The 19,839-nt window shown below is 42.7% G+C and overlaps 1 protein-coding gene across 32 annotated transcripts in view; it reads right to left on the bottom strand.

Moving 5' to 3' along the window:
* The window catches only part of MYBPC1 (myosin binding protein C1), a 161,372-nt gene that overhangs the window by 19,880 nt on the left and 121,653 nt on the right, over positions 1-19,839 (bottom strand). For all 32 annotated transcript variants that reach the window (XM_089694308.1, XM_089694301.1, XM_089651797.1 and 29 more), the window contains 4 exons: positions 17,140-17,307; positions 14,948-15,036; positions 12,230-12,425; positions 9,686-9,825 (listed from right to left, as the gene is read on the bottom strand). In XM_089694308.1, the coding sequence (XP_089550434.1) occupies positions 9,686-9,825; positions 12,230-12,425; positions 14,948-15,036; positions 17,140-17,307 (593 nt within the window). The remainder of the gene's footprint in view (positions 1-9,685; positions 9,826-12,229; positions 12,426-14,947; positions 15,037-17,139; positions 17,308-19,839) is intronic.

Raw genomic sequence — 19,839 nt, 5'->3', positions numbered from 1 at the left:
CTCCTTATTCATTCTGACTATCAACCGTTAAAACAGACAACATGGTTAAAATCACGTACTAAAGGGATGTTTAAATGTGGAAAATGCCAAATCTGTAAATATGTGGATCGTACAGACTCTTTTTTTGACTCAAGGAATAGCACTCATTATAAAATTCAAAGCCTTATAAATTGTTCTACAGTGAGAGTATTATACATTTTGACTTGTCCCTGTAAAAAGATGTATATTGGTAAGACCAAAAGACAACTTAAGGTACGAATAGGTGAACATTTCAGAGATATTAGATCTAATGACCCTGAAAGTAATCTTGCCCAACACTATGCTAAATATCATGGAGGTAAATTGGATGGTACAAAAGTGAAAGGTTTCTATGCATTGCATTTCCCTCAAAGGAGAGGTGATTTTGATAGAGAACTGCTAAAAAAGGAGAAATATTGGATATATAAACTTGATACATTGTACCCAAAGGGGTTAAATGTGGAATGTGATCTCCAAGTATTTTTGGATAAATAGATCTGTATGGATATATGTTCTTATATTGCCATATGTTGGTCAATCTGTGGTAATTCCTCACTCCTGTCAATGGCTGGTTAATGCGTTAATTGAATTATTAAGGACAATATGTTAATTAAATAATTAAGGTAAACCTTCTTTGGGGAGATATCTAATAACCTGATGGTACACATTGAAATATAGGTCTAGAAGTGTAGAAGGGACTAATCTTTGAACAATTTTCCTCTCCTTTGAGAATAAATGTACACTTATAAGTGGTTAATTTGAAGTTTAGGAACCCTGGGCAAAATAACCTATAGAGGGATTTGTTAATTAACATCGCCATCTTGTGGTGGTTTTGCGGTAATTTTTACTGTGTCCTTGTGTATTTTTGACCTAATAAATAGGTTTGGAGATCCTTTCATTAACACTGCCATCTCCTGGTGAAAGTGTGGTAATTTCAAATTGAATATAATTTTTGTTTTTTACTTTTGTGTGCATTGCTGTAATTGTCAAGTCTTTCCTCCCTTTGATATTTTCCTGTCTTTTTAATTTAAAAATGACCAGCGGTTGTGCTAAGTATTTAGCCCCTTTTCTTCCATTGGGGATAACTGCAATGTAATTTTTTGCATATGTGGGTGGGTCTTAATCCACTATAAATAGAAGGTTGAAATGCAGGAATCCCATTGGTCCTGACGAAGCTGAGTGAGATACGCCCATCGGCGAAACACGTTGACGTCATACGTCAGATACGTCACTTCCGGTCATGCGCACTAGGTGGAACGCACGTTGACCTACAAGGAGGTAGCCATCTTCACATGCCATGAGGCATACTTAGTGTCAAGGTCCTACCTTTTCCCAGAGGTTATGTTACTCCATGTGCTAGCATCCATCTTGGATTTCTGCTGAGCATGATGGGAATCTTTTATGCCTTCAGGTCTCTGAGGTCCATCCCCCAGAGGGGTGTGGCTGAGTACATATAAGCCTGGGATCTGCACATGCTCTTTGCACTTGTGTCTTGTGTCTTTGTCTTGCTACAGCTCTGTGTATACGCTCGTGACTCTTCTGGTATTCTGACTCGGCTTGTGACTAAGACCATTCTCTGCGTTTCCCTTTGATCTGACCTTCTGTTGCTGAACCCGGCCCGTGACCTGTGATTCTCTGTCTACTGTTCTGTACTGTTTTGTCCCGTTGTTATTGACCCGGCTTGTCTGACTACGCTATTGTCATTCTCACCAACTACACGCCATTGGCGGCGGCCATTACCGCAGCTGGGGTGTCTCGGGGGCCGCGACCTGGTCCCTGGTTGCGTCAAGTCCATCCCCACCATCAGGGGCCCTGGTGAAGGGCAGCCTGGGACTTAGACTCCGCGCCCTGAGGGACTTCAGTCTGTTGGTGGTGGTTGTCGTCAGCCAGTGCGTTACCCTGCCACTAGGCCTACCTGTCCGTTCCACAGCCCTGCCCTGACATTACACAAGTGCCATGAATCCTGACGGTGCAGGTACGCCTTCACTTCCTATGTTGGTTGCCAGACTGGATCAACAGGATCTCCTGTTGGATCAGTTCGCTCAGGCGTTGCAAACTCTGCTGGCACGCACCGCGCACCTTACTCCTGGTGTTATTAGGCCGGTTGTCACTCCGGTGGTCGCTCCCGCTGCTGTTCCGCTTGCTGTGCCTACCGCCGCGGCTGATGCGGCACCCGCGGTGTCCAGAGGTATGACCGGTTCAGCCCCTCTTCCACAGCGCTTTGGGGGTGAGCCGAGTCAGTGTCGTGGGTTCCTTAACCAGGTGGGGATTTACTTTGAATTAATCCCCTACGCTTTTCCGACTGAGAGGTCAAAGGTGGGTTTCCTCATCTCACTACTCTCAGACAAGGCTTTGGCCTGGGCGAATCCCTTATGGGAGAGGAATGACCCCGTGATTCACGAGTTTTCCGGTTTTATCGATGCCTTCCGTAGGGTATTCGATGTACCGGCTCGCTCCGCCTCGGCTGCCAAGCTGCTCATGTCTATGCATCAGGGTTCACGGACCGTGGCCGAGTACGCCATAGAGTTTCGTACCCTGGCAGCAGAGGTGGGTTGGAACAATGAGGCTCTGGTGGCTGCGTTTTCTCAGGGTCTTTCTGATGCATTGAAGGACGAGATCGCAGCCAAGGAATTGCCTGTGGAGCTGGAAGCACTAATTTCCTTCCTGATCCTGATTGATACCAGGCTCAGGGAGAGGCCTTCACTCAAGGAACGCCTGCGGAGGCCTTCCAATCGACTGGCACCTGCGTTTTCTATCCCACCCATTCCTCCCTCTCCTCCCACGCCTCCTGGGGATAGATTGTCTGGTGGTGAGCCCATGCAGCTGGGGTTTGCTCGCCTTTCCGAGGGGGAGCGGGCCGCTCGGCGTCGGGAGGGTCGCTGCCTGTACTGTGGTCTTGGTGGGTACTTTCGGCAGTCCTGTCCGGTCCGTCCGGGAAACGCTCGCACCTGAGATCCTGTCGGGGACAGATCTTGGGTGGAGTCTCCTCGTCCCCGGCGTTTCGCAGAGATAAGCCACTGATCACCGTTGTCCTCTCTTGGGCGGAGGGCTCGGTGACGGCCCAGGCGTTGGTAGATTCTGGGGCTGGCGGGTTGTTTATGGACAGCTCGTTTGCTGCCCAGCACTCCATTCCCCTGCAGGCTCGAGTTACCCCATTGGTTCTCGAGGCGATAGATGGCAGGCCCCTGCAACCACCGCAGGTTACCCACGAGACTATGCCAGTTGAGGTAGCAGGGAGTTGGCCTGTTTCCAGGTGATTTCTTCTCCGCACTATTCGGTGGTTTTGGGGTATCCCTGGCTCCAGATGCACAATCCAACCTTCAATTGGCAAACTGCCGAGATTCTCTCGTGGTCTTCACAGTGTGGGGCCGGGTGCATCCGTGGGCCGGTTAAGGTGTTGTGTGCCTCCTCAGACTCTGCGTTGCCCACTGATTATGGGGAGTACCAGGACGTGTTTGATAAGGTACGCGCTGGTGCCTTACCTGCTCATCGTCCTTACGACTGCGCCATATCCTTGCAACCCGGTGCCACTCCTCCGCGTGGCAGGGTGTATCCTCTCTCGGTTGCGGAGAATAAGGCCATGGAGGAGTACGTTGCGGATGCGCTTTCCCGGGGGCACATTCGTAAGTCTACTTCCCCAGCAGGAGCGGGCTTTTTCTTTGTAAAGAAGAAGGGTGGTGAATTGAGGCCTTGCATCGATTATAGGGGTCTCAATCGAATCACCACTAAGAATGCCTACCCGATTCCCTTGATTACTGAGTTGTTCGACCGCCTTAAGGGGGCAACAGTCTTTACCAAACTTGACCTTAGGGCGGCGTACAACCTCGTACGGATCAAACAGGGGGATGAGTGGAAGACCGCGTTTAACACCAGAACCGGTCACTACGAATACCTGGTGATGCCCTTCGGGTTGTGTAACGCGCCCGCAGTTTTTCAGGAATTCATAAATGATGTCCTTCGTGACTTGTTGCAGCAGTGCGTGGTAGTTTACTTGGATGACATCCTGGTTTACTCTGCCTCCATGGAGTCCCATATCCAGGATGTCAAGCAGGTGCTGCAACGATTACGTGAGAACGAACTTTTTTGTAAACTTGAGAAGTGCGAATTCCATCGATCCCAAGTTGCCTTTTTAGGCTACATCATTTCTGCGGAGGGATTCTCCATGGACCCTCAGAAGGTTTCGGCAGTTCTGCAGTGGCCTCGTCCCAATGGCCTTCGGCCCATTCAGCGCTTTTTAGGTTTTGCCAACTACTATCGGAAATTCATCAGAAATTTCTCCACGCTGGCAAAACCTCTCTCAGACCTAACCAAGAAGGGCAGCAATCCTCACGAGTGGCCATCCGAGGCCATCGTAGCTTTTGAGGCTCTGAAATCCGCCTTCGCTTCGGCTCCGATACTGTCTCATCCCAATCCTGGATTGCCCTTCGTCCTTGAGGTTGATGCATCCGAGACAGGAGTAGGCGCTCTCCTGTCTCAACGTCGGTCGCCCGATGGACCCCTACTTCCCTGTGGGTTCTACTCCAGGAAGCTTTCCTCTGCAGAGTGCAACTACCAGATTGGAGATAGGGAGTTGTTGGCAATCATTCTGGCTCTCAAGGAATGGAGGCACCTGCTCGAGGGCTCCGCAGTTCCGGTCCTCATTCTTACCGATCATAAGAACCTGACTTATCTTTCGGAGGCCAAAAGATTGACACCCCGTCAAGCCAGATGGGCCTTGTTCTTGTCGCGGTTCAACTATGTGGTCTCCTATTTGCCTGGTTCCAAGAATGTCAGGGCTGATGCATTATCGCGGCAATACTCTGAGTTGTCCAGGGAGGACTCTGAGCCAACCTCGGTCATACCTCCGGATCATATCCTGGCTGCCATTCGTACCAGTCTGACTTCTCCCCTTGGGGAGCAGATTTTGGCGGCTCAAACTGACGCTCCTCCCGAGAGACCGGAGGGTAGATGTTTTGTACCCGAGGGGTTGCGCACCCGTCTGCTGCGTACCTACCATAACTCCAAAACTGCCGGGCATCCGGGGAGGAACCAGTTGTCTTGGGTCGTCTCTCGGTTGTTCTGGTGGCCAACTCTCCGTGCCGACATCGCCTCTTATGTAGCGGCATGTTCGATCTGTGCCCAGAATAAATCTCCACGGCATCTTCCAATGGGTCTTCTGCAACCCATTCCCAATGGGGAGCGTCCTTGGTCACACCTGGGCATGGACTTTATTGTAGACCTCCCTGTGTCTCGGGGTCATACGGTCATCCTCATGGTCGTCGATCGTTTTTCCAAAATGTGCCATTGTATTCCACTCAGGAAATTACCAACAGCGCAAGAACTGGCCACGGTCTTTTCCAGGGAGATTTTTCGCCTGCATGGGTTGCCCAAGGTGATTGTCTCGGACCGCGGGAGTCAGTTCGTGTCCAGATTCTGGCGCGCCTTCTGCTCCCAGTTGGGCATTAGTCTCTCCTTTTCTTCAGCCTACCACCCGCAGTCCAATGGGGCTGCGGAGCGTTCCAATCAGGCCTTAGAACAATTCCTTCGGTGTTATATCTCGGACCATCAGGACGATTGGGCCGATCTCCTGCCTTGGGCTGAGTTTGCCAGGAACTCAGCGGTCAACTCCTCCTCCGGGATGTCCCCCTTCATGGCCAACTATGGGTACCAACCCGTGGTATTACCTGAGAGGTTCTCACCACAGGACATTCCGGCTGTGGAGAACCATCTTGCTGCCCTGCGTTCTTCATGGGGGCAGATCCAGAGGGCTTTGAGGGACTCGGCTCAGCGTCAGAAGTTCCAGGCTGATCGCAGACGGTTGCCCGCTCCTTCATACCAGGTCGGCGATCGGGTGTGGTTGTCTACTCGTAACCTCAATCTTCGGGTGCCCACACCCAAACTAGCTCCCCGTTTTGTCGGTCCTTTTCGCATTCTCCGCAAGGTGAATCCGGTGGCCTATGCCCTTGCCCTTCCACCTGGGATGCGGATCTCCAATATCTTTCATGTATCACTGTTGAAACCTCTGATCTGCAATCGCTTCACTACCTCTCTGCCTCGGCCCCGTCCCATTCGGGTTGACGGTCATGAGGAGTATGAGGTGAGCCGGATCCTGGACTCTCGATTGGTGCGCGGCCGATTACAGTTCCTGGTTCATTGGCGCGGTTATGGTCCCGAGGAGCGTTCCTGGGTTCCTTCCGCGGATGTCCATGCTCCTGCCCTCCTCCGCGCGTTTCATACCCGCTTTCCTCGGAAACCTTTTGTTGGGCCGCGGAGGGGGAGGGGCCCTTGAGGAGGAGGTACTGTCAAGGTCCTACCTTTTCCCAGAGGTTATGTTACTCCATGTGCTAGCATCCATCTTGGATTTCTGCTGAGCATGATGGGAATCTTTTATGCCTTCAGGTCTCTGAGGTCCATCCCCCAGAGGGGTGTGGCTGAGTACATATAAGCCTGGGATCTGCACATGCTCTTTGCACTTGTGTCTTGTGTCTTTGTCTTGCTACAGCTCTGTGTATACGCTCGTGACTCTTCTGGTATTCTGACTCGGCTTGTGACTAAGACCATTCTCTGCGTTTCCCTTTGATCTGACCTTCTGTTGCTGAACCCGGCCCGTGACCTGTGATTCTCTGTCTACTGTTCTGTACTGTTTTGTCCCGTTGTTATTGACCCGGCTTGTCTGACTACGCTATTGTCATTCTCACCAACTACACGCCATTGGCGGCGGCCATTACCGCAGCTGGGGTGTCTCGGGGGCCGCGACCTGGTCCCTGGTTGCGTCAAGTCCATCCCCACCATCAGGGGCCCTGGTGAAGGGCAGCCTGGGACTTAGACTCCGCGCCCTGAGGGACTTCAGTCTGTTGGTGGTGGTTGTCGTCAGCCAGTGCGTTACCCTGCCACTAGGCCTACCTGTCCGTTCCACAGCCCTGCCCTGACACTTAGGTGGCACAGGCGCCATGGAGAGGTCGGAACCTGCGGTATGTCGGCTGATGTTAGCGGTGGTTCCTTGGTTCCATACAGCAGTACCTTTTGAAGGGCAGTACTTATGAAGGATATCCTTTTCTTTCTTACTACCCATTGCACAGGTGGTGAGTGGACTGTTACAGGACATTAGATTAAAGGTCCCTTGTGACCTATATGGCATAAACGTCTATTATCGAGTGAAAGCTCTTACAGTGACTTCCCTCATATTGTTTGTCTTACTACAGGATGGGGACATTATGGTGCTTTATATAGGAAACAAGGCATGCCACATATATTTCAACGGGCGGAGGAGCCGCTGGGCCTTATCTTGTTTTCAACAAAAAGTGGTGTGTAGTCCACATGCTGTGGTGAAGAAATCACTTGAAGCAGTGTTCTGCTACTTGCATCTGTTTCTCCATCCAGGCAACAACTGGGGCGTTATTTATATCTAAAAGTCCTAAGAATCAGTCACTTATATTACAGATGAATGGGCCCCAACCACATGTGCCGGCATGGGACTGTACTGCATTTCATTTGTGATATCCTTTTGCTGCCTAACATAGGCTTATGGTTATGCCTCTCTTTTGACGCACACTGTGCTCGCTGCATTGTATACATGTGATATTTCATACCTTTGGTATAATTTTTGGGAATTCCCCTCTATGGGATAGAACCTATATGGTCATGACACATGTCTTTATATTTATTACATGTGACACTATATACCTATGGTATAATTTTTGTGCACACCTCCTTTGGGAAGTGTTAACCTATGTGCCAGTGCTACAAAGACTTTAGACTTTAGTGGTCATTGTCTTTGCAGCACATCTATCCAGACCGGTTTTGGTGTTATTTTATATGGTTTTAGGTCTGTGTGTATTGTCTCATACTGAGGTGATGGTAAACCAGGGCGATTGCCCATATGTCAAATATTTATATGTAATCAAGCATAATTTTTGGAAATTTTTCTGAGTATCACATTCTGTTCATAATGTAGCCGCTTTTCTGTGAATTCCTTTTCACAAACCCTTCTTTTTTGCAGAGCCTAGTGCTTCTGTCATTCATCACAGAGCAGGTCATGGAATGAATGAAAGAAGTCCTGAAAATAAGTTTGGGTGTCTTGGCTTCTCGCAGGTCCCAGGTAAGCACGGAACATCTGTGTGGGGGTCAGGGCTGTAGATTTTTTTTCCTGTTGGGGTTCAGCCTTGACAACCCTGAGAAGAAAAATAAGGCAGTGAGAACAGCTCACCACAACAAAATGTGCATGTGGCAAAACTGCACAGTGAGAGAGGCTTAAAACTTGAGTGCATGTTGTACAGAGAGTAGGGGCCAGAAGTGCTTAAGACACACAGTACAGGGGACAGGAGTGCATAAAGAACAGAGTGTAAAGGCCGGGGTACTTATTACACAGATTGCAGGGGACAAGAGTGTATAATGCACAGAGTGCAGGGGTCAGGAGTGTGTAATGCGCAGAGTACAGGGGGTAAGCAGTATATAACACACAGAGTACAGGGACCAGGAGTGCATGTCGCAAAGAGTGCAGGGGCCAGGAGTGTGTAAGACACAGAAAGCTAAAGTAAGGAGTGTGTAATGCACACAGAAGTTAGGAGTGGGTAACTCAGAGGTCAGCGGTCTGGAGAGCATAATGCACAGGTCAGTAGACAAAGTACTGTACATCCAAAAATTTCCTCCCTTCCCAAACCAAAACCCCTCCTAGAACAGACTCCCCAATTGCACTAGTACAGATTCCCTCCAACATCACAGCTCTTCCCACAGTACAGCTCCTCCCTCCTCTATTATAACTCTTCCCCTCCCCCCAGTACGGCCATCCCCCCTTCAGTACAGCGCTCCTACAGTACAGCACCCTCCCCTCAATACAGCCCCCCTTCCCAGTAAAGCTCCGTTCCCCAGGACAGCTGGTTCAGTACCACACCAACGTAGTTCAGAGTAGGGAAAGTCTTCCCTCAGCTGGGTCATGTGATTGGCTAACAGGCTTCAGGAGTGCCTCTGGTAGGGGTGGGGTTTGAGTGGGGGAGTGCTGCAGCATTCCTGACATATAATTGTATGTATGGCTTTACAGCCATCTGAGAAATTATATTACAGAACATGAAGCTGGCTCTGTAAAATGCAACTAAACCGTAGCAAAATTTGTCTACATCCTGATCCTACCAAGCAGTAATACTTACGATGGTGGCAGGGAAAGGGCTAAAGAGAATCTCAACCCAATAAAAAGAAAAACCAGTAGCAGTATACTACTTCTTAAATATGGTGGATATGTTTGTTTCCTTTTTACAGGATAAAACATTTGTAGCAAGTACAGGGAAATATTAGTTGATTTTGCCAGAAATATGATGTCCTTGTAAATTCATGTAAACTGAATTGAAATATCCTATTAACTTATTAAGTTTCCCTGTTCTTATATGTAAAAAGAGAAACAAGCAGAAGAGAAGATGTTCTGTAGTCAAAATCAAGAGAGCAGCTTAGGGTAATAATCCTGCTCCCCGTAGATGCAGAGGAGCGAGTAAATGTTGATATCCTAGAGAAGGAAGTGTGTTACTAGCAGGATCACCTGATATAAAGAAAGGTAAAGAACTAAAAAAAGAAAATGAATGCAGCCACTAGATTCATAGACTGATAAGCTACAATAATTAAACTTTCTCTTTTGGGGTTAAGATATGCTTGAAGAAAAAGTCTATAATTGTCTAAAGAAAAGCATGAATAAACATTGTACCATGGTCTTCTTGTCTGCTTTCTGTATGGTATATCCTGTGATTGCAGCATTGCCATTGTCTTCTGGTGGCTTCCATTCTAGTGCAACATTCTCCCCCCACACTTCTTCAATATCTACAGACTGTGGAGGTCCAGGTTTATCTGGATGAATAGAAAAACAGGGATTAGGGGAGTGTGTATCATATAATCCATATTACTGTATATCGTTTTTTCTTGTTCAGTTTTGTTTATTGACATTTTTTTCACTACAAAGACAAAGGGGGTTAATGCTCCATATTGGTTTTCATATAACAGGATATACAAGAAAAAAGGTAGATGACACAGCTCAATGAAAAGCATTATTAAAACCCACACAATAACAATCAGTCTACCATACAGTAGATAAATAAAGAACTGGTAAATGTTCACAGGGGAGGTGAATTAACAGTAGAGGTTGGGGTGTTGGATTTTGGCCGTAAAGCATTAGATTTTGCTAATTTGGCATTGTTAGTGCATAATAACATGGTAAGGCTTAGGTTGTAAAGGAAAAAAAGAGTAAAATGAAGATAATAAGGAGAAAGAAGGAAAGGTTGAAGTGTGAAACAATGAATGGTAGGTGTGTAGGCGAGGGGACCTAGGGGTTAAGGGAGGGGCAGTTCCTTCACTTATGTGGTCTTTTCTATTGCGGCATCCTACATTTTTATTATTTGGTTGATTGATTGATTGATTGATTGATGGCTACTTAAACATATAAGGTTATGTAATGTGTAAAAGGTATATGATTAGTCAATAAAATACAATAACATATTGTATATTATCAACCAACTAAATCAATTTAACTAAAAGCTACAGTGCTCTGCTATATTTCAGACATTTTGTGCAGTTTGTTTAGTCCTCAGGCTCATGTAGTTATGTAGGTAAAATACAACTGTCAGAACAGACATATGGCACATGCTTTTTCCAAGGTTGAGACTTACCAAGTATTAAAGTGTTACTAAACCCACAACAATAAAATCAGTCTGTATATGCAGTAAAGCATGCTTGTCATACTCACTGTGGAACCTAAGGGGCTAGCCTCTGCATTGTGTAAAAAGGTTGTTTGATCCTGACTTCTCTGATCCTCTCCTTCTTCCAGTGCCCCCCTCTTATCTTTGATAAGACATATCGTGTGGAGTCACTCTGCACATGATCAGTTTGGTGTGTATTGCTATAGAGTTTTTTTCTTTCTTGGGAGAGTGCATGTGATCAGCACAAGGCCAATCAGCACTGTCCAGACAGAGGTAAGGGGTTCTGCATCCTCCCTCAGCAAAATTAAAACTCCTCATACAAGCTTTAACATGTACTCTGCTGGACACTGATAGAAGTCACAAGACTGCTTTAGGTGCTGATGATAAAAGGTATTTAGCAGTTTATATTTACTAAAATAATTGCACTTCCATCTTCTATGTACTGTGGGAAACCAGATATAGTGAATGCAGGGTCCTGGGTTTAGTAACACTTTAAAATAAAAATAAGTAAAACTGCCCAAGAAAACACACCTCCAAAAACAAATCAGAATAGAAACTCAGTGCTTCTGTCCTTACCGATTTTTTTTTTAAGCTTTTGGTGGTAGTTTCAGCTAATGTGGTCTATAAAACTGATCATATTTCACAAATTTCAAGTCCAGCAGGTAAATATCACATGTACAGTTAAGTTCTAATCAATTAGCACACTTACATTGCTCTGGGTTCTGGGTTTAATCCCTATGTAGGACAATAGCTACTTGGAGTTTATATGTTATTCTGGCTTCCCCTGGGATTTTAAGATTTCCCAACACAATTCAAAAACATATTGCTGGGTTTATTAGTTTCTGTGCACATAGGCATTAATGTGTATGTGTATCTGCCCAAGTAGTAGGTGCATTAGACGTTAAGCTTCATTAGAAGCAAAGACTGAAGGGATTAGTTAGATATTCCTCAATATGGGTTGCAGAATATATTTGTAAAAAATGAGTAAGATTTTAAAAAGACAAATCTTTCTACCAAACTCCCTTAAAATCACTTGGACAATTCTGTGAGCAATTGAAGGCATAAAGGTTTAATATATAATTTTCATGATTATCAGAATAAACTGTCAGAATTATTATTGATTTCCCTTTTTTTTTTTCTGAACCAGTGATACAGGAACCCCAAGTAAAAGATGTGAGTTTTGCCAACAATACATCTTGCATAAAGCAAATAGAAACAAAATGTTAATTTTTTTTTTTTACCAAGCTTAGAGAATTTGTGTTCATTTAAAGCATGTGTAGAATTCTTTGAAAATTATTGGATTTTCCTTTATATACTGATTGACTGAAATAAGTAGGGGTTCACGGAGCTTAGTGAAAATGTGCTACTTTAGTCAACTAAGGCCGCTATTTTCACCATATAAAATAAAACCAGAAATAGACTTTGTTGGGGGTGCATTAGATAAATAAATCAGGAACTGAGGGATTCTGGGGAAACATCTGAAAATACTAAAAAGTACATAATAAAGCATATGAAGTTTAGAAGCACTGTATTGATTCATGGAAACTGTTGATGCTTACCAACAATCTGAATGAAGATTGATGCTTTATCTTGTAGGTTCTCAACTTTCACTTTCAAATCATATTTTCCAGAATGAATTCGCTCTGCTTTACGGATGAAAAGGATAGTGTCGCATTCAGAGTTGCGGATACTTATTTGTGTTTTGTCCACATGTGATCCATTCTTTTTCCAAGATACTTTGGGTCTGGGTCTTCCCTTAGAAAAAAAAGGTTTAAGAAAATGACTTGGTAGCCTTAGTATTATAGTAAAAGGAAATAGACAGAGATACTAACAAACTGTAGCTAGTTTTCTGTTTTTTAATGTAATCAGTTCAAGGAAAGGCAATTTCTTCAGTCAGAGAAAGGAACCTTTGCACAAGGCAAGAGCACAGGCATCCAACACTTCTTGAAGTGTTGAATGTTGTACAGACTGGTGGAAGCTATAGTGCTGTGACAGAGGAAAGGCAGGAATCACGAGCTGCAGGAGATGTAAATATATATGTTGTCTTTTTTTCTAAAGCGCTCTTTTTGCTAGATATTCAGTATGACCACAGGGTCACTTTAAAGCTCTATTGTGGGAGCAATGAACACCAAGCTGGTAAATGGCACTCAGGAAAAAAATATCTGTTTGCAAAAATGTATATAGTAAGATAATGTTTAATCTGGTTTGCGGGGGGGTCAGATTTCTGTCCCTCTGCATTTCTTGCTTATGCTTCTCTTGGAAAAGTGCTTAAAACCAAAGATAAGTGCTGGCTGTCAATGCAGTATTTCCTGGCTAGCTGCATTGGTGAATGGCCGCGGGGGGGTTTCCTGTCCAACCACATAGCTAGCCTTTCCTCAGAATATAGTTTGGTGTTGTTCCACGAGCATATACAATTTTAAAGCTTAAATGTTAAGTATCTATTTACACAGCATAATATCATCTAATAATTAAGTATTATATAGTGTTTGTATGCAATTAAATGAATTAAAGTTAATTTAATTTATTTAAAAAAAATTGTGCTTGAAAAGCCACTGTGCAAATAACTCGTGACATAGAAAAATGGCAACACCCTCCATTTTATTCTCTAGAGCCTCTGCTAATATATATATAGGAACCTGATATCTTCAGCCTAAAAGGAAATGGAACATAACATTGCAAATGTCTATAGCGCTATGTTGTAAAAGAAGAAGGAACTGAAGCTTAAGATGAGAGCTATACTGCAGTGCATTGCAGGAGTCTTGCTAGTAGAACTAAGTTGTTTTTATCTTTTTCTATGTGGTGTAGAGAAGTGGTCAGGTTCTCCATTCACACGAGGTTGATGACCTGGGAAAGCTACTTAGACAGAGTCGATGGAGAGGTCTACTTTGAGAGGATAGGAATGCACACTTTGGATGCGTTCATTATGTGGTTTAAAAGTGAGTTCTTGTATTGTTTGATAGAAAGATGGTTAAGATGAAGCAGAAATGTCATAGGAACATTACTGAGGGGCACTCCTGTTTATTTGTGGCATATTTATTGGAAAGCCAACCAGAAAGGAGCAAGGACTGGGCAAACCAAGAATATATCCTAGAGTTTGCCCTGATGTTTGAAGCAGCTGTCTTAATATATAATGTGGGTATAAATCAGAAGATGTAAATTTCTCAAGACATGTTTGTCTAAATATTGCAAAATATGTTGTTTTTCCAGAAGAAGTTGCATCAGTTGTTGAGTCCTGGCAGTTCTGTGTTTGGTACCCAGTGCCAGGTTGGCAGGGAGGTGTGTGAAGTGCACAGGGCCCTGGTATTGTATACTGAGTACAGGACCCTGTGAGGGTTATAGCTGTTTTTAATAATAGTGTGCTTTTTTAAAAATAAAATATAGCTTGGTATATGCACTTATACAATTGTACAAGAGGTGTTCAAGTCAAACCGTGACTTTTAAGTTTGCCGGTATAAAAAGGAATGCTAGCATGGTTCTACTACCTGCAGTAATGAGTGGCAAGTATGTCCTATTACTGATAGGTGGTGCACATATAATGGGCCACAGTCCAGAGACCGTTAATCAAAATGGCAGACAACAGTGTTAGTGAGTGCATGGAACAGCGTGTGGTGATGAAGTTTCTTGTGAACGAAGGCATAAAGCCTGCAGGTATCTACAGAAGACTTCAAGCACAGTATGGTGATGAGACACTGAATAGCGTAAATGTTTCAAAGATGGCCATATGCCTATCACTGAGCATTCCTGCTGTGGTGGTTCCCAGCCCACAGCAGTCATTCCTGTGAACATTCAGTGTGTGGAATGCCTGATCCTGGATAATCGACACCTGTCATAAAATTGCACAAAAGATTCATCTTTCTGTGGGAACGGTGACCACAATCATGATGAAGGGAAGCAGGCTGTCCGTGGATGGTTCAGGCTTACTGACAAATCTTTCTATGCCAAAGCTTTCCAAGCATTAGTTAAATGCTGGGATAAGTGTATAAATGTAGAAGGTGAGTATGTTGAAAAATAAATGCAGTTTCCACTCCTTGACATTTGTTCTTTTATTATATAAACTCAAAAGTCCTGGTTGGACTTGAACACCCCTCGTAGTAATATTATATTGTATAATTTGGTAAAGTCTCTACTGTAAGGTGTTTTCATAGAGACCATTCATTTTTTAAGATTCGTTATAGTCATATACTCTACCAAAACACTTAAGGCTTAAGAAAAGAGAAAAATATAAACATTTTCATCTGAAAGCAAGAGGTCTCATGAGTTTATGGCACAGTTGTTACCTGAAAGGGTATTACAAGATTTACAGCTTCTCCAACTTTTCGAATGTAAGTTTGTTTTAGGTGTCGTGGAAGACGAATCTTTGGAGGTACTGAAATTAAACAATAAAATCACTTTTTTAAATACAGTTATGAGAGGCTTCACGATTTGTATGCTAAATGCTGTATGTTGTATCCTTTCATAAAAAAATTGATTAGAGCATGAAATGTTGATGTCTATTTTAGAAATTCTGGGAAGCAAGTTATTAGTCTAAATTTGTTCTCATATTGGTTTTAGCCAAAACTTAATTCTGATTTCATGTGGGGGGAGTCAGCAAGACATAGAGCCAGATCTTTCTGAAGCAACTTAAGCAAGTTAAGGTTTATTTACTGTAATTCTCAGCCTCCGCCTTTACCATGGTGAATACAAATAGATGTATGTTACCTTCACAGATACGTTGTATATAAAGTGGTTGTAAAGGCTGGAGGTTTTTTACCTTCATGCATTCTTTGCATGAAGGTAAAAAACCTTCTGTGTACTGCAGTGCCCCCAACCCTCTCAATACTTACCTGAGCCCCATGGAGATCCACCGATGTACATGACAGGCTTGGCTGTCCCAGGTCTTTGCCTTCTCATTGGCTGAGACAGCAAGCGGGAGCCATTGCTGTCAATCACAGCCAGTCAGCTAATGAGGAGAGAGCGGAGGCGGAGTGAGAGGCAGCGGGCCAAGCCGCAGCTCTGTGTGTGAATGGACACATGGAGCAGAGGGTGCCCCCATAGCAAGCTGCATGCTGTTGGGGCACCAAACACAAAGGAGGAGCCAGGAGAGCCTGCGGGGGACCTGAGAGGAGGAGGATCCAGGCTGCTCTGACCACTGCACACAGCAGATAAGTATAATACTGTATGTTTGTTACTTTACAAAAGAAAATGAATGTTTTGTATCGCTTTAAGGAATATCTGAAACCCAAACTATTTGTAGTTTTAGATAAAGTGTAGAAAGGTTAGAACTCCCATTAGGTTTTAATTGTTGTCCATGTTTACACTGTGCACATTCACACTCTCTGTTTGTCCCAGTGACCATTGTCACTGGGACAGAAAGTCATGGGACACCCAAAATTTTATAGTTGTCACTAGGACTTGAATAGAGGGGATGTTTTCCAGTGGGACCAGATGTTCCACTGACAACTGTCTAAGAGGATTTTAATCCACACTTTGTTGAGATTTCCATTTACTTTATGTTCTGTTTTCTCAATGGAAAATAAATGGAAATCTTCCCCAACATGTTAAACACAGCAAACAAATTTGGTAGGTGTTTATTCCCTACTCTATCCAAAAAACAAATGTTTGACTTGACAAATTACAAATTCCCTGCTTTTGAAAATGAGCATATCCAAACATAGACTTAGTTGGATGAATTTGGCCAGTTTTCTCATTTAAAGTTGAACTCATGGAAAAAAGAAAGATTTACCCCTGCATGGGTCTGTGTCAATGCTTTAAGGGTTAACTGCTAATTTTGCCTAGGGGATTGTGAATAAAGTGATATACTTATTTTATACCTTGCCCCTTTGGCAGTTGGTGCTCTCCTCAACTAGACTCAACTAGCCTATGATCTGGAATGTGGACGGGCACTCAGCATCCTCCCACACCTAAAGGACTTCTGGTCCTGAATTGTATGGGGTAACATCAAAAGCCTGCGACTGGGGGAGCAGCTGCACAAAGAGGATAAAGCCTGAGGGAATGAGAAATAAGGTATATCACCTTATTCTTCATCCCCCAGGCAAAACAAACAGTTAAAACTTGTAGTGTGTGTGTGGGCCGGGGAGGGGAACCTGCTGCAAGGGTACATTCTTTCTCTCCAGAGTTTAATTTAGAGCTGTAAAATGTCAAAATGTACAAAATAAATGCATAGCCATTCCCTTCTGTTTTACCTGTGGGGAAACTCAACATGTACTGTCTCATAATTTAACAGACCAGACAATTTAAAGGATAAGTTCTCCTTTCATAATATGTTACACCCATATTCAGGATGTAACATGTAACATGTTATAAAAGCACCAGCCCCCACTCTGTTTTGATGCTTACCCTCATATTCATTATTGCACCCCATCTCTGTCTTTTGTATGCCATTTGCCTTTATTTTTCAATAAAAATAATGTAAAAGAAAAAAATAACAGAAGATAAGATTCAATGCACTTAACAAACAGATGAAACTTACCTATGACCTCTTTTACTAAGATTGGTTGGGGATGTAGTTTGGGCTCACTCTGACCTGCAGCGTTCACTGCTTTAACTCTGACAAATATTTTAGAACCTGTTGGCAGCCCAGTAATTGTGAACCTTGTCTTATCTGTCAGTTCAGGATTTGCTACTATCCATTCCTCCGCTAAAAGAAAAACAGCAATGGTAATAATGCACACAAATAATAAATATTGCAGGATACAGAGTTTGATGATAGAACTGACATCATTATTCCTATGGTTAGCTTTTCACAAAACTAAGTGTTATATGTCCATTGCCAGGGTTGATTTAATGGGGGTACCAAGTTGAAATTAGTGTATTTTGTAGAAGCACAGAAGTGCATACCACTGGTATATGAAAAATAACCTTTGATAATGATTTTAAAAATATAACCTATCTCTGGTTTAATGCATTTTGTATTTGTTTGCAAATCAAATTATTGGTGATTCATCTACCTCTGACCAAAATAGGTTAGTTACATTTTAATAATTGTCTTTTGTACTTAAAGACCTGTTTGACCAAAACTAATATTTCAGTGGCTTGAATCATCTGCTGACTTCTTATATATTTCATAGAACCCAGTAATTACTGTCTCTGACACCTCCTACAGCACAACAGTGTCTTTCAATAATGGGTTACCCAGTTATTTAATCAAAATAATTAAGAATCTATTGACAGAGACTGACACCATCTTTGGATGTGTAATGGCCACTGCAGTTGGACACTAATAGGAATTCAGGTGAGAGCATTTCTTCACTTAAGCATGATATAAAAAGCCAGCATGTAATCCAGTTTGTTGACAACCATGTACAACAGATCAATTTTGACTGGAAATTTTCTTGTATGTTGAAAACATTTTCGTATTAATGAAACAATTTATGACAGAAAATTGTGGATTTTATCAGGTAGAATGGAAAAGCAAATTGGCCAATGATTAACAAGACGTGTAAGATTATACAGAGCAATACTTACATTGTACAGATCTGTTTGGACTTCCAAAACCTAACTTCTAGCAAATCTAATCGAACTAAAATGATACGGTCCATCTGTATCCTTGTGAAAAACATCAAGGTTTGTCATGTAGCAGGTCTATTTAATGATGACTTGTTAGAGGATATGTGATTAGAGATGTATCATTGCTTTATATAACAAGACCTGTTTACTTTTTAGGTTTGACCAAATACTATGCAAATGTAAACTCTTATCTATTTGAAATGACTCAAGGCAATACTCAATAAGGATGATTGTTTGGATATTAGGATGTAAAGTGTATGATGATGATCTTAGAAACATCTTGACATCTTGGTTCCTATAACCAGTATAAAATAGTCCTTGTCCATATTGTCCATCTTGACTCTCATTTGGAGAAATCCAATGGATAAAAAAGGCAGAGATTTACAATTATGTCCAATTTTCTTGCAGCATTATCCATAGAAAGCTTCGCACATTATATCCCTTTTCTTCTCTGTGAAGTTCACCAGTATCCATAAACAATAGTCTTGTTCTTTTGGGACTTCACATTTACCAGGAATGAAATTAAATTTTTTTTGGCCAATGTTTGGATTTAAAATGCTTCACAAATCACATATACATTTAAAGAGAAAAAGCAAGCAAAAGCAAATGAAGGCTGTGTTTTTTACAACATAGGAATGAATGAAAGCCATTGTATTTGTTATTTGCAAGGGATGATGGGGTAGCTCTCTAGTGGGGATCGTATCAGATTATTTGATGACTGTGCGGATTATGATTTTTAACTTTAATGTAGGACCTTGTATAGAAGTGTCTAAAGCTTAACTCATTCTTCCTGACAATTCCATCTCGATCCATATATTAAAAAATAAACACTTTATCTCCAAGTCACCACAAACTATATTCACCTTTGTTGGCCTACTCTCTGACCCTTCAAAATTCTAAATGACTTCATATTCTGTGATTTTTTTGTTTAAAAACTTGGCCAAGGTTTATGTTCACAATGTGGTGTCAATTTTTTAAAGATGATTTGATAAATTATAAAAGTTTCCATGAAATCCTATGTGTAAAAAGAGCATTGAAGTCAATTCTTATTTGTGCACCTTATTTCCTCTAGTCCTGATAATTTCTATAAGTAATCCTTATAGCCCGTTTATATCTAAACTTGTTCTTTTCCATTTTAACTCACTGGAAAGTGATACTCGTTGTTGCCTGGGAGCTTACAGTCTATGGATTCTTTAAAGACTGCCTTTCACTGCACAGAAACTGTATTTCCCAACTGTGGAATATCTTTGACCTGTATTTTTCATCTAAGAAATAGAATCTGGCCAATATTAGTTTTTGTGATACACATTCCTTATGGTTTTTATTTCCTTTGAACTGGTAATTCTTGTCATTCTGAAACTGATAACTTCAACATTACAAGTTGCAAATAACTTCTTCAAAATGTATTTATACTGTATGTAATAAGGTTTATGTATATAAACGAAACTATTGGATAGGGGTTTAAGGTGCATGCACTTTAAAGTATAACTGCACTTCCACTTGGAATTAAACATTTTTTGATTTACCAGTGCTTCGAAAAATAAATGCTGATGGATGAGTTATTATTAATGAAAAGAATTTCTGCTTCCAACACTATTGCCGGCAACCACCTGGCTCTGAGTGCATCCTGCTGTACCCTGAAAACTCTTCTCCCTCCAGAGAG

The sequence above is a fragment of the Staurois parvus genome, unplaced genomic scaffold (genome assembly GCF_062004578.1).
Source record: "Staurois parvus isolate SC_StPar_1 unplaced genomic scaffold, SC_StPar_1.0 ptg000025l, whole genome shotgun sequence".
Lineage (NCBI taxonomy): Eukaryota > Metazoa > Chordata > Amphibia > Anura > Ranidae > Staurois > Staurois parvus.
This window is presented reverse-complemented; position numbering and strand designations above follow the sequence as displayed.